The sequence below is a fragment of the Exophiala bonariae genome, assembly GCF_035927105.1.
Source record: "Exophiala bonariae strain CCFEE 5792 chromosome Unknown scaffold_33, whole genome shotgun sequence".
Lineage (NCBI taxonomy): Eukaryota > Fungi > Ascomycota > Eurotiomycetes > Chaetothyriales > Herpotrichiellaceae > Exophiala > Exophiala bonariae.
In genome coordinates, this window is record NW_027042508.1 from 249,362 (window position 1) to 261,372 (window position 12,011).

The following is a 12,011-nucleotide window of genomic DNA, read 5'->3' on the forward strand; positions in this document are numbered from 1 at the left end:
TCGACGAAGAGAAAGGAACTCATGATCACTCCTTTAGCATGAGAATTTGGACCCCTCCCAACAATTCGGGAGTCGGTGGGCAAAACGGGGGGCATACGGGAAATGAGGGCATTTGGATTGTCGGGAAAAATCCCCCCTTTTTTGGGACCAGAACATTTTTGAGGCGATGGGTTTTGGTCTCCACTGCCTCTTATTTTGAGCGTGGGACACATCAAAAATGTACGATATATATAGAATTCATACTCCTTTTTTGGGACCGCAGCAATGGATATATTGTTGAGAGATCATATCTTTTCCTGGTTTGAAAATTGTGTAAGGCATTTCTGATTCGACTGTGCGCAATCAAACCACGTTCTTTTGTCCCATGGAGAGCATAGCATTTTACTAGGCGCTATATCACATAGATTCAGCCAGAGATTGAGAGCCCAATGAAAAGGAAATCATCTAAATCCTTCAAGATCACTACTTCAGCTTTTCTCGTAGCTCGACAATTGCTTCTCTTCTCTTCTGGAACACCGGAGGACTCCATACCGCAGCAAACTGCCAATTGCACTCACTTGCTATGCTACTCAATTGTCAGTCTGTCGATGGCAGCCTTGACGTCGTCCCAGATCCCCGTTCCCGTCTCTGAGTGTAACACTGCCCATTGCATACCCAGCCGAGCGGGTTCACAATGTCTCATACTTCTCCGTTCGACATCTTCAGGTACTTTTGGTTACACTACACGACTATGCGGCCTGTGACATGGGTTCCTTGAGGCCCTTTGCATCCGTACTGCCTGGCCAGAGAAAAGCCATAATAAATGTCATGCTTGAGATGCTGGTCACGAGGCCTGATATTGATGGCTGTCAGCTCGGATGTGGATTTGTTCACGCACTCCCTGCTGGGAGCATAGGGATTGCTTTGTTCTTCGAAGAACCTCTAGGTTTCGAATCTGATAGAAAATCAGACATCAGGAAGAGTAATGCCTCCTAGCTCAATGTCGGCAGTGGAATTAGCTCTCTCCCCGATTTGATCGCCTCATCGAGCATCTCAATCCTGTCCTGACCCCAGAACGGCTCGCCCTTGTAGAAGAAGAACGGAGCCCCAAAGACTTGCTTCGCGACCGCCTCCTCGTTCAAGCTCTGCTCTTGCTTCGACAACTTCTCGTCTGCAAGCGCACTCTTGAGATACCTCTCCCCATCGAGCCCCGACCCCTTCGCCACATCGACAATCGTCTTCTCGTCCGCAATATCAGCTTCATTCGCCCACACCGTCTCCAGCCCCTTCCTCGCAAACTCATGCACATGCTCACTATCATGGCCCAAATCATCGATCGCCGCCAGCAGCACCCGATGCGCCAACGATGGATCTGCCGGGTAGAACTTTGGATGCTGCACGATCGGCAGGCCACGAAGTTTCGTCCATCGCTCCATCTCCACCAGGCGGTATGCTTGCCGTTGGGCCGCGCGCTGCTTGACGGGTAGACCTCCCGAAATGGAGAAGATGTCCATTATATTGATGGGCTTGTAGATGATCTGGGCGTTACGCTCCCGCACGAGTTGTTGGAGGCGTCGGCTGCCCACGTAGGACCATAGGGAGATGAATGAGAAGTAGTATTCAATCACAGGGCGACGCGTCATGGTGAATGATTGGTGACCATAAATACTGTCCTGTTTTCAAAGTCTTTGAAAATGGGATGTTGACTATTTCTCGAGACAGAAATTACAGTCCAATGTTGCGTGCTGTTGATGCTCGGCAGGTGGCAAAGTGCATTGATACCTACATGCCTACCCAAAGCTGGAACTGGGCGGTAGGAATAGTTATAAAGTCTCGGTGAAGAGCACTGAAGTTAGCGGCGGCGGCGGAGTTGGCCTACTCAAGGCTCATAGAGTTGGCTTGCTTGAGACAGTGGAAAACTACTGCTCAGCAACCCGTCATTCGCTCTACAAATTACAATCGTTATGGGCACATCCACGCCCAGCTCAGGCTTCAACACCACCTCGATTTCTTGGCCAAATCGTGCGACTTCCCCTCAACGCGTCTCAGAACTCCAAGGCGTCGTGCACAATCGCGGTACGCCTGGCAACTGGCGGAACAATCTGTCTAAACTCTAATCAATGTCCATATTATTGACTTCCGCTTTTATATCATGGTAAATTATGAACACATTGTTTAAATTATGTTCTCTGGGGAGTTGATGAAATTGAACTGAGCTATGGGTTATCTTTGCAATTCTCAGTAACAAGTCTATTTGTTTTCTCAAGCAGGGATGCCATAAAACTGAGCCTTCCGAGCATGCCCAGTTCCTAGGCTTACAATCCAGTCCCATGGGAATGATCTGAGGAGCTCATCGTCGGGCGCCTCCGTATTGAGGTAGTCCCCGGCTATTTCATTGAGCTCGTCAAAATAAATCACCCGGTCGCTAGGTTGTGCAAGGATATGGAACATCTTATCTTTGGGCCCTGTCTGAACCAGTCGACGAGCTTCCCACTTCTTTTGCTCTTCAACAGGGGGTAATTTAATGCGGCCTGACCATAGAAGAGCGGTTAAAAATGCTGATTTTTCCCAAGCGAGCCAAGCGAGCGTCCCAGTCGCTACACCAATGAAGGCGATGTTGGGATTATAGATATCAAAAATGTGCTGATATAAGCCTGGGACCCTCTGACCACTTGGCGCTGATGGTCGGATGTGGTTCAGGAACGGATAAGTGTAGAAATAGCCAGTGGAAAAGACTATCGTGTCGATGTCTGTCAATACGGCACCATTAGAGAGATGGATACTATTTCCATCGATGTGGGAAATTGTTGGCACAATTTCTATCCCTTTACGGTTGAAGACTGTGGGAAAGCGTGGGTGAGGAGTTCGCTGGGAGACGTACACAGGCGACTTTGCGTGCGGGAGACTCTGAAGCGTCACATCGATGGCACTTTCGCTGGATCCGACAACGAGAATGCTCTATATATCACACAGGTTAGCAGAGATACGACCCAGGGTGGCTTTATATTTCAATTTGCCTTACCTGTGCCTTGAACTCCTCCCCTGATCGCCATGTCGTACTATGTCGGAGTTGACCTTTCCATGTATCAAGCCCTGAGATAGCAGGTACATGAGGCACAGAGTTATGACCAGTAGCTACAATCAAGAAATCAAAGACTTCCTCGGACCAGGTATCTGTGAAATCTGCATTTTCGGTCCTCAAAATTAGTCTCAGCTTCTCGTCATCCGCGCCAACCTTTTCAACATTCTCTACCGTTGTATTGTAATGGATTAAATCGTCATATTGATGCGAGATGCTTGCGACACCTTCCACCAACTGAGTTGCCGAGAGGTAGGGTGCAAACTCCGGCATCGGGTCAGTAAGCTTGAAAGTAGAGGACCCCGTCATAACATCGAATGGAATGTTAGCGTAGAGGGAACTATACAGAGGGGTTGATGTATAGCGTTGTTGGGTATTGCGAGGGACGGTCAGCGGTAGGATACCCTCAGGCCGAAGGACCGGGGGATTGACTGACTCAGGATTCTCCGATGGGAAGTTTGGTACAGTATTAGAGACTTCGTCGTACACCCAGCTTCCTCCAGGTACAGCCTTTCGCTCAAAGATCTGGATCTCAAAGTCGTTTCCAAGCCGCTGGAATGCGCTCGCCGCCACGATGCCTGATATTCCAGCTCCAATGATGGCCAATCTCTTCCGGCCAGCGTGATCGCCAGTGCCGTTCGTTATACCGTTGCTAGCTCTCCCGTTGGTAGCCGAATCTGGTGCGCCGTCGGCTGTCCCATTCAAGCCTAAGGCTTTTACCCCCTGACCCGCATCATAATTCTTGTAGGTGGTATAGCCTTTCGCGCCATGCGTGTAGAAGGTATCGCGATCATACGGAGTCAGTTGTAATCCTAGGCGAACCCGATCCACCAAGTCTGGGTTCGAGATAAATCGTCGACCAAAAACCACGCCATCCGCAAGGTCCTCGTCCACCGTCAATATCGCGGTGGTTGAGGTGTAGCCTCCAGCCCCAAACAGCACGGTTGGAGTATAAGCTGGATCGACAGGCCGGACCTTTCGAAGCAAATCTCTGAATGGGCGCAAAGATATGTCCTCAGCGGATATACCTTTATCCAGAAGCCTTTTCAGATTCTCCTCGATATCCAGGTTCCTAGATACTCGAGCTTCACCCACATGCACGTATGCTACTCCACGTAGGGCGAGCTCGCGTGTCAAATGAAGCAGCTGAGCCAAAGGTTGAGACCCATCGGTCTCATGGAAACTGGAAAAGATTAATGTCAATCACAGTTCCTACATTTTATTACTTCTTTTTCCTCACTTTGAAAACGGGCTGATCCGGACGCCAATCTTTTGGTGCCCAAATATTTCAGCTATATCATCGATAACCTCGAGCACAAACCTCGATCGATTCTCTATCGAGCCTCCATACTCATCTGTTCGCTGGTTAATGTTGTCGTGTAAAAATTGATCAAGAAGGAAGCCATTTCCTGCGAGAATCTAGACCAGTCAGCCCGAGGCTGGTGCATGCAGATAGAGCAGCTCACCTCTATGCCATCTGCTCCTGCTCTTTCTGCGTTGCGGGCAGAGTTCTTGAAGTCTTCACGGATCTCCTTGATTTGCTCCTTGGAAACGGCATGAGGTTTCCCGAATGGTTCGCCAGAATGTGTGTTTATACCAGACTCCTCGACCTCAGAAGCAGAAAGAGATCTGTAGCCATAGGGCGGTGGCTCTGTGTGCCCAGCCCTTTCCCAAGCCAGTTTTACAAGAGCTGGGGAGGTGCATCGGCCCACGTGGGTGAGCTGGTGGAACCAGAAGGCCCCCTTTTCATGTACGGCTTCAACGATACGAGCTACAGCCCGAACCTGGTCCTCCGAGTGGAGTGAGGCAGAAAATGGCCAAGCCATCCATTCTGGCTTGCCACCGGTTGCTTGGGAGATGATGAGACCCCCTGGGGTAGCACGTTGTGAGAAGTACTTGACCGCTAACGGGCTTTCTTGGCCCTTGATGCTTCGGCTTCTGCCCAACGCGGCATGGACAATGCGGTGCTGTAAGGTGAAAGCTCCCACCTTTAAGGGTCGGAATAACTTTGACCCTACCCTGTCGTAGCCTGGAGGAAGTTGGAAATCATCATCTGATACATCTGTAAATCCACTCGTAGGGCCGCGAGCGTTCGCATGCGCTACGACAGCTGCGACCTGGGCCATTTCAGCACAGTCCAGCAACTAGAAACAGAGGGACGATGATACAACACTCTCTTTCTAATTAGTGGTGGGAAAAGAATTAGAATGCGCTGATGGACGAGAAATTCAGGACAAAGAGTAGTCCTAGCCTTGTTAATCAAGTCGTGCTTAACTTGCGCACTAACTTGTTGGAAGTACAATCGACCTACTTCGGCCGTAAACAGCTTTTACAACCTAAATGATTAGTGATTCGACAGGTTTAATGATTACTATTAGTGATTAAGTAGTCCTCGTTGCGCTGTTCAATGTCGCGAACGCTGTAAAGCATGGGGAAATTCCTTCGACATATGGGGTGATAAATATGGAAAAGCGCAAGAACGAGCATTGCATCAATTTCGGTCAAAGCTCGTCATTTTAGCCTCCCATAGCACCGAGTTGGCGTTATTTCAATGGTATGGGTCCACTCGCCACTCCACCTTAGTGGCGATTGCCTCTATTCAGGACCCACCATCGCATTCCTGTTGTTTTACTCGTACATCGAAATTGAATCTGGTTATCTACTGTGCAAGTAGGCTTACAATGATGGTCGAGAAGGGCCGCCGTCGAGTGTTGAGCTGTGGTCTATCAATACTACAACTAGCGTTCATACATCCAACTACCCATTGGAAACCCTATCTCAGTGGTAAAGTAAATACCACTAGTTTGTAGGTGGCCCTAGTTTCAAGCTAAGATTAGGACATACGATAACAGCAGAAGCAGTTCTGGTACTGGATCATGCGCTGCGAGAAATCGTCATCATTCTGTCAGAAGGAAAATTACATACTTACAAGAATGCACTTTGCACCGGATAGCAGATTCCCTCTCGGGACTATAGGAATCGTCGTAACAATATGCCAAATCTGCGATATTAGTACTTCTTGCTATGGCCAACATCCCACCTGTTGCATGCCGAGACCGTGGAGGCTTTGTATTACCATATAATAAGGAATACTTATGGCAAAACTGATTCCGGAAACAACGAAGTTCGGTCTCGCGTGATGCATTTACACGATCCTTGCATCTTTTACTATTTAATATTTGACCTATCTGCTCGTAGTCCTCTATGGTTATACCTGATGTCCTCTGTATTCATTCTATCTCGAATAATTGAATCCGCCGCTTTCACCTAACACCAGATAGCATGCATGATATGGAGAAAAAGGTCCACGAGTATGTGGTTTGCAGCTTGACGAAACAACTAGTGAAGCACTTCTGATGGATCTGAAAAAACGACAACACAAGCTAACTCACCTTAGAAACAAGATATCCTGGTTTGAGGAAGGGAGACAATGTGGCGCTGGCATACTACAACAAGATTCAAGGAACTGAGATACCTGAAGCGGACCAACAACGAGTACTGGGGAAAATTGACTACCACCTGATTATGTCGTATGTCTCGGCTTCATTATGCAATCTAGCTAAAGCACATACTGAGTCCACGTCTGTGCTTCCAGGCTTCCACCCGTTCCTGGTGAAAAGGAAGCTCATTGGAGGCAGGAAAATTTTGATGCTCTCGTCGTTGCTACGGGACATTATTATGTTCCACCATTTCCAGACCAGGCATTGCTGGCTTGGTTGAATTTGAGGAAAGCTTCCCTGGCAGTATCAGGCATCCTGGATACTACGATACAGCAGAAGATTATCGAGACAAGGTCAGTTTCTGTATCTTATTTCAATAGTCTGCTGGATGGCCACGTCTGACCCAGTCGTTCTGCAAAGGTTGATGGTAGTTGGCGGCTTAGAATCGGCATTTGACGCTATCCATGATAGCTCATCAGCGACCAAACACCCGGTCATCTCATCGGTGAGGAGTATATCACCGCTGTGGGGGAAAGGTGCCATTCACCCATCCGAACGTCGATAACCGTCCAACAATCCCTCTTTTGATCCTTCGACCAAACGGATCCCCTTTGGGGATGGGAGCTCATTCGGTGATATCGACATCGTTCTCTTCGCGACCAGTTACGATTTCGATTTTCCGTCCTTGCAGGATGTGCAGCCGAAAAATGGGCGCACCCTAGGCTGTACCAGCATGTCTTCCATGCCAAAGACCCAAGCCTGGCATTCATTGGAATGGTAGACTTTCTTCTATGACGATCTTCGTCCACGCGACTGTTTTCATTCAATCATGATCTAAGCGCTGATCTTCACTGCACAGGTTACAGGAGCCTTCGGCATTCGAGGTTTCGACTGGCAAGCAGTCGCTGCAGCGCGCAGTCTCAGTGGTCGTGCGTCTCTACCATCGTGCGAAGAGATGAAAATGTGGGAAATCAAAGACTGGCTACAGACGGAGACGGCGGATCATTTTGGGCTTTGATGCCAGATTTTGAAGTTTTTAAGTCTGTTTTGAGGTACCGAGAGTCATTGCGGGAAAGCTTGAAGTCGGCACCATGGAGAGAATGCTGCCAAAGTACGTTTCGGTGTGGGCAAACTTGTTCTGGCGATTGATTGACAGAAGAAAGAACTGATGGGATGCTGAAGCTAGGAAGGCTGTTGAAGTTGTAGCAAAATTTCCCAGCCACTGTTCAACGTCTTATTCGGGATATTTCCAGGTTAAGCTAGTAGTTAAATAAGCGGGTAGTATCTGGGCGCGTCGGGCCGTCTGGGAGCTAGCAGCCTAGCCTAACCTCTTAACTTACGATCATCAATGGACGGGGACGACAGGTAAAACTATCCATGGGGAATTCCCACCTAATCAAAGAGCCTCGGGTTATAAAGGAACAAAGTTGAGGCTGTAAGAAATCAATTCGATTATGACTGTTGAATGATTTGGACGGCCGATCGATAACCCGACCAACTGGCCTCTGGAGGAGGCCGCTTCCAAACAGGCATCAGTCTGAGCCTCAATCTGAAGTCTCAGATACGAATCCGGGCGCTTACAACTATCCTTCTTCTTGATCATTCTGAGAACTCTGTCACCCTGAGTATACACAACATGAATGTCTTCAATATGTTGCTTCTACTACTCGTCTCCGCGTTCTACGGAATTGCTGCGAAAGGTAATTCCATATCGAATAGATTCACAGTGTCGAAGGCTAACACGAGGACAGCAGAACTGATCTCTTCCACCAGCTTAAGCCTATATTCCGATGAGAAAGCCCTCTCTCCGATGCCTCTGGAAAACCGTGGTGGTTGGGTCAATCCTGAGGACTTGGATCCTATGCCTCAGTGCATTGCTCAGCAAGACCAATCCGTCTGGCTGGATGCTATGACGAAATGCACCAGCAGTCGATGCACAAGACGTTTCACATTCATATGCACCCATACGCAGTGGCTGACCCAACTCAGCTGCCTGAGCTCTGCATTCTCCCCCGGCCTTGTCAGAAACTATCTTCCGCAGTGCGGTCGGTCAGTGCTCGCTAAGATACAGCTGAACAACTGGATTTCCAAGTATACTGGTCGAACATGGCTGGTCGATATCGGCGATGCGGACAACCTACTTCCCATCTCGCCTGAATTCTTAAAAGATGGACTCACCACAGTCGATGTGCTCAACAAGGCGCCAACATGCTTGACGAGCTCGGATTCTGCTTCGTCGATGGAGGCATTTGAGCATATCGCGGCGTCCTGTGGCTTCACGAGCTCCACAGAGGAGACTGGCGATATCTTTCGTTCTTGGGAGTATGATCAGTCTCTGAGATCGATGATTGCTCTGGAATATGAGACCGCTGGGTTGTACGAACTGACTGGGCATAGTGTCCGACATGGCAACTATTTAGATAAGAAATGCTTCTGCGGTGCGTATGAACTGAACCCAGAAGAGGAGCCCTGTTCAGCGCCAGAAAATATAGACCTGACGAGAGGACGTTTGTGGATGAACGCCACCTGTGGGCCAGCATCTCTACCCAGAAACTGGGAGGATACAGTCAAAACAACGGGATGGAGGTACATCCCTATCGAAGACTGGGGGTGGCCAAATTGGGTTGCAGATGTTCCACAACATCTAATTGGGCTTACTGGCGAATGCTTAAGTGATGCCTGTGAGGTCGACTCCCAGGGCTACTGCGACAGGATCATCCCCTCGTTTGACAGAGCTTGCTTTTGCCATGCCAGCAATTACGAATCTTGTGGCGACCAGTGCCAAAATTTCGACAACAGAATAGATTATGTCAATTGGCTTCATGATCTTTGTGGAGATGTTCAGGATTGGCACGGCCTACCAGATAACTGGCGTGATCTGACTGAACCTACCGCGCTTGAGCTGATTCCCTGGCAATGGACCCTCAAGCCATTCAACAACACAAGCCTAGATTGCACGACCCATGGGGAATCTTCTGAGCCTGGAGCCACATGTGCTGCGACTGTATGGAAGTTCGGAAGCCTTGCTCTGGTCAACATAGCTACTTTATTCATTGCTATCTTGACACCCGGTACTCGCAAGTCACAGGACGGACGAAATCATCTTCGGCGCTCACGGCCATGGTATTGTACGGGAATATTTATGGCGGCACTTCAAATCTCTGCTATTGGACTCAACGCACTTCTTACCCGGAGCACCCCTGGATACGAGGACATCTCCGCGGCTCAGTTGATACTTCTCTGGTGCACAATGCCTCGCCTAACTTCCCTAACAGCGTTGATAGTTGATTTCACATCCCGCAAACGGTTGACTTTCTCTGGGATTGCGGCACCCCTGTTTGCGGACACAATTCTGCAGGCCTTATCCTCGTATTACATGTTCATGACTTTCAACTATGGCTGGGAGCACAAATTCTACTGGGGATTCATCGAAAAACTCAAATATTCGCAGTCAGCACAACTCATGTATGCAGGGGCATATTTATGGCATGCTGCTATTCTTGTGACAGTAGCTGTGCTATTGAGCTTGTTGAACCGGGATGGAAATTGGATGAGAGACAAGAAAACATGCCCCCGGATATGTGAGGTTAGGATATTAGAGGAAGCGGGCTTAATGAGCAACCAGCATGGGATTCACACCTCTTATGGCACTATCACTATCGATCATAAAGGTAACCCGGTACCCAAGACAGCGTTGAAGGAACTGTATACTATCTCAATGATCAGCATGGTCTTCCTTTGGGGTTTCCAATGGCTTTTCTGGATTGGGTTTATTGGCCTGGCTCTAGACGAGTATGTTCCCCTCCATGGCTCGGAGTTTGAATTCGCTAACCGGCCCAGGTTTTGTCCTCCAAATCTTCTCACTCTTACAGCTGTTTGGGTCGTCTTCTCATGGGTGGGTATCCTTGTCCGGGTCGCTTGACATCACCAGTCCTCTGGAAGTTGAACTTCATTCTTCGTACAGGCCGACTAGGTAGCCTCTTACACCTTTCCCAGAGAAGATGAAGACACGAGATCTTGGTCTGTCTCCTACTAGAGGATGGGGAAAGATATGGGAAGTGGAAGTCCATTGGTTATTTTAGAGAAGGAGCAACAAGTCCAATTATCTTCATTCCAAGTTAGCAGCTTATTCGATTAATAGCAACGGCAACATCTCGAATAGGAACAAAGAAATGAAGGCGATAAGGCTGAGGAAATGAGAGGAAGAGGTGCCCGTAGATTATCGGTGCCATCGTTCCATTAGATCCAACTCTTGCTTCCTCTCATGAAAATGACTTATAGCGCAACACAATATGAACAAGTTTTGCATTGAGAATCTACGACCACTTAGTATTACGTCTAGTCCATCTAATTAGCCGCAACCTGCCCAGGGTCACATCGTGTTTACAACTGCTCCACACCTGCTTCGCTCACACCAACAGGGAGGTGATTGAAAGAGACGACGTCAGATTTCAGCACCGGTCGTTGGGACAAGATTCTCAACCCTCCAACGCACAAGTATTATTTGATTGCCAAGTGAACCCAGAAGAGGTTGCTCAGCCCCTTGGTGAGGGCCGTCGTGGTGAAGAAATATGCTACTTTTAGAGATTTTTTCTCGTTGCCCACGAACTCTGAGGGAGCATCGCGCTCTTTGAAAAAAAATAGAATACTCGTCAAACATCTCCAGCGTCCTTTGTGGCGAGATCTTTCGTTTTCATGTTAGTGAAGATGCGAAGTCCTTCATATTACACTCACTACTTGGTTCTGGCAGCTCACCGGTTGCTCAACGCGATGATGGAGGATCAGATGAGAGAAGCTTCCGAAGAGCGAGCGAGACTCGAGGAGGTTGATCACGACACATCCACTCATTTCGCCGAATATCTCTATGGAGGTGATTACAATCCAGCAGAAGCCTTGATCATACTAGGGCAAGAAGAGCAAGAAGACGAAGAAGAAGCCTCGTGCAAAGGTGATCGCCGCGCCGGTGAGTGTACATCCGTATCTGCTTTTGTTGAAATTCGATTTCTCTCAGCTAGTGCTCACTTTTTGATGTAGGCAAAGAAGTCTATCTTCTGTCAGTTGATCCTGATTGTGCAGTGCTTTCCAGCTACGATGGCACAGCCCGTTTAAGTAGATATTAATTCTTTTATATTCGTCGTCTTGACAAAGGCGCTCGGGAAAGATACCTATATTAATTGACTCGATTACACAGACCAGATACAGTATCACTGAAAGAAGCACGCGTATATATGTGCATGAAACTGCCCAATCCAGCTGCACTTGTATGCTGACACAAATATAAAGTGGCCGTTGGGAATCCCCTTGGCCCCCTAGCCAATTATCTAGGGAGTCTTGACAGTGAAAAACGAACCATAAGAAAGAAAACGCTTCTCATATCCTTCAGTCCCTAGCGGCCCAGCTTGTACTTAACATCATGCCATGTCGAATTACGTTTCTCAATCATGACGTTGTAGCTCGGCAATATGGACGCCGTGAGAGGCCAATGGTTTGTCATGGGTGTAGCTTTGAAGGGA

At 48.4% G+C, this 12,011-nt stretch overlaps 4 protein-coding genes across 4 annotated transcripts; 2 read left to right on the forward strand and 2 right to left on the reverse strand.

Annotated features, from left to right (window-relative positions):
- Positions 1 to 971: 971 nt before the first annotated feature.
- On the reverse strand, positions 972 to 1,622 carry LTR84_008754 (uncharacterized protein; the record flags this gene model as incomplete). Its single annotated transcript, XM_064852299.1, has 1 exon — positions 972 to 1,622. The coding sequence occupies one exon, from the start codon at positions 1,620 to 1,622 to the stop codon at positions 972 to 974; it is 651 nt and encodes a 216-aa protein (XP_064701573.1).
- A 619-nt stretch (positions 1,623 to 2,241) lies between these two features.
- On the reverse strand, positions 2,242 to 5,184 carry LTR84_008755 (uncharacterized protein; the record flags this gene model as incomplete). The annotated part of the gene is made up of 4 exons (XM_064852300.1): positions 2,242 to 2,937; positions 3,002 to 4,241; positions 4,299 to 4,477; positions 4,525 to 5,184. The coding sequence occupies 4 exons, from the start codon at positions 5,182 to 5,184 to the stop codon at positions 2,242 to 2,244; spliced, it is 2,775 nt and encodes a 924-aa protein (XP_064701574.1).
- A 2,950-nt stretch (positions 5,185 to 8,134) lies between these two features.
- On the forward strand, positions 8,135 to 10,420 carry LTR84_008756 (uncharacterized protein; the record flags this gene model as incomplete). The annotated part of the gene is made up of 2 exons (XM_064852301.1): positions 8,135 to 8,198; positions 8,250 to 10,420. The coding sequence occupies 2 exons, from the start codon at positions 8,135 to 8,137 to the stop codon at positions 10,418 to 10,420; spliced, it is 2,235 nt and encodes a 744-aa protein (XP_064701575.1).
- Positions 10,421 to 11,205: 785 nt separating this feature from the next.
- On the forward strand, positions 11,206 to 11,611 carry LTR84_008757 (uncharacterized protein; the record flags this gene model as incomplete). The annotated part of the gene is made up of 3 exons (XM_064852302.1): positions 11,206 to 11,461; positions 11,533 to 11,551; positions 11,599 to 11,611. The coding sequence occupies 3 exons, from the start codon at positions 11,206 to 11,208 to the stop codon at positions 11,609 to 11,611; spliced, it is 288 nt and encodes a 95-aa protein (XP_064701576.1).
- Between the last annotated feature and the right edge of the window lie 400 nt (positions 11,612 to 12,011).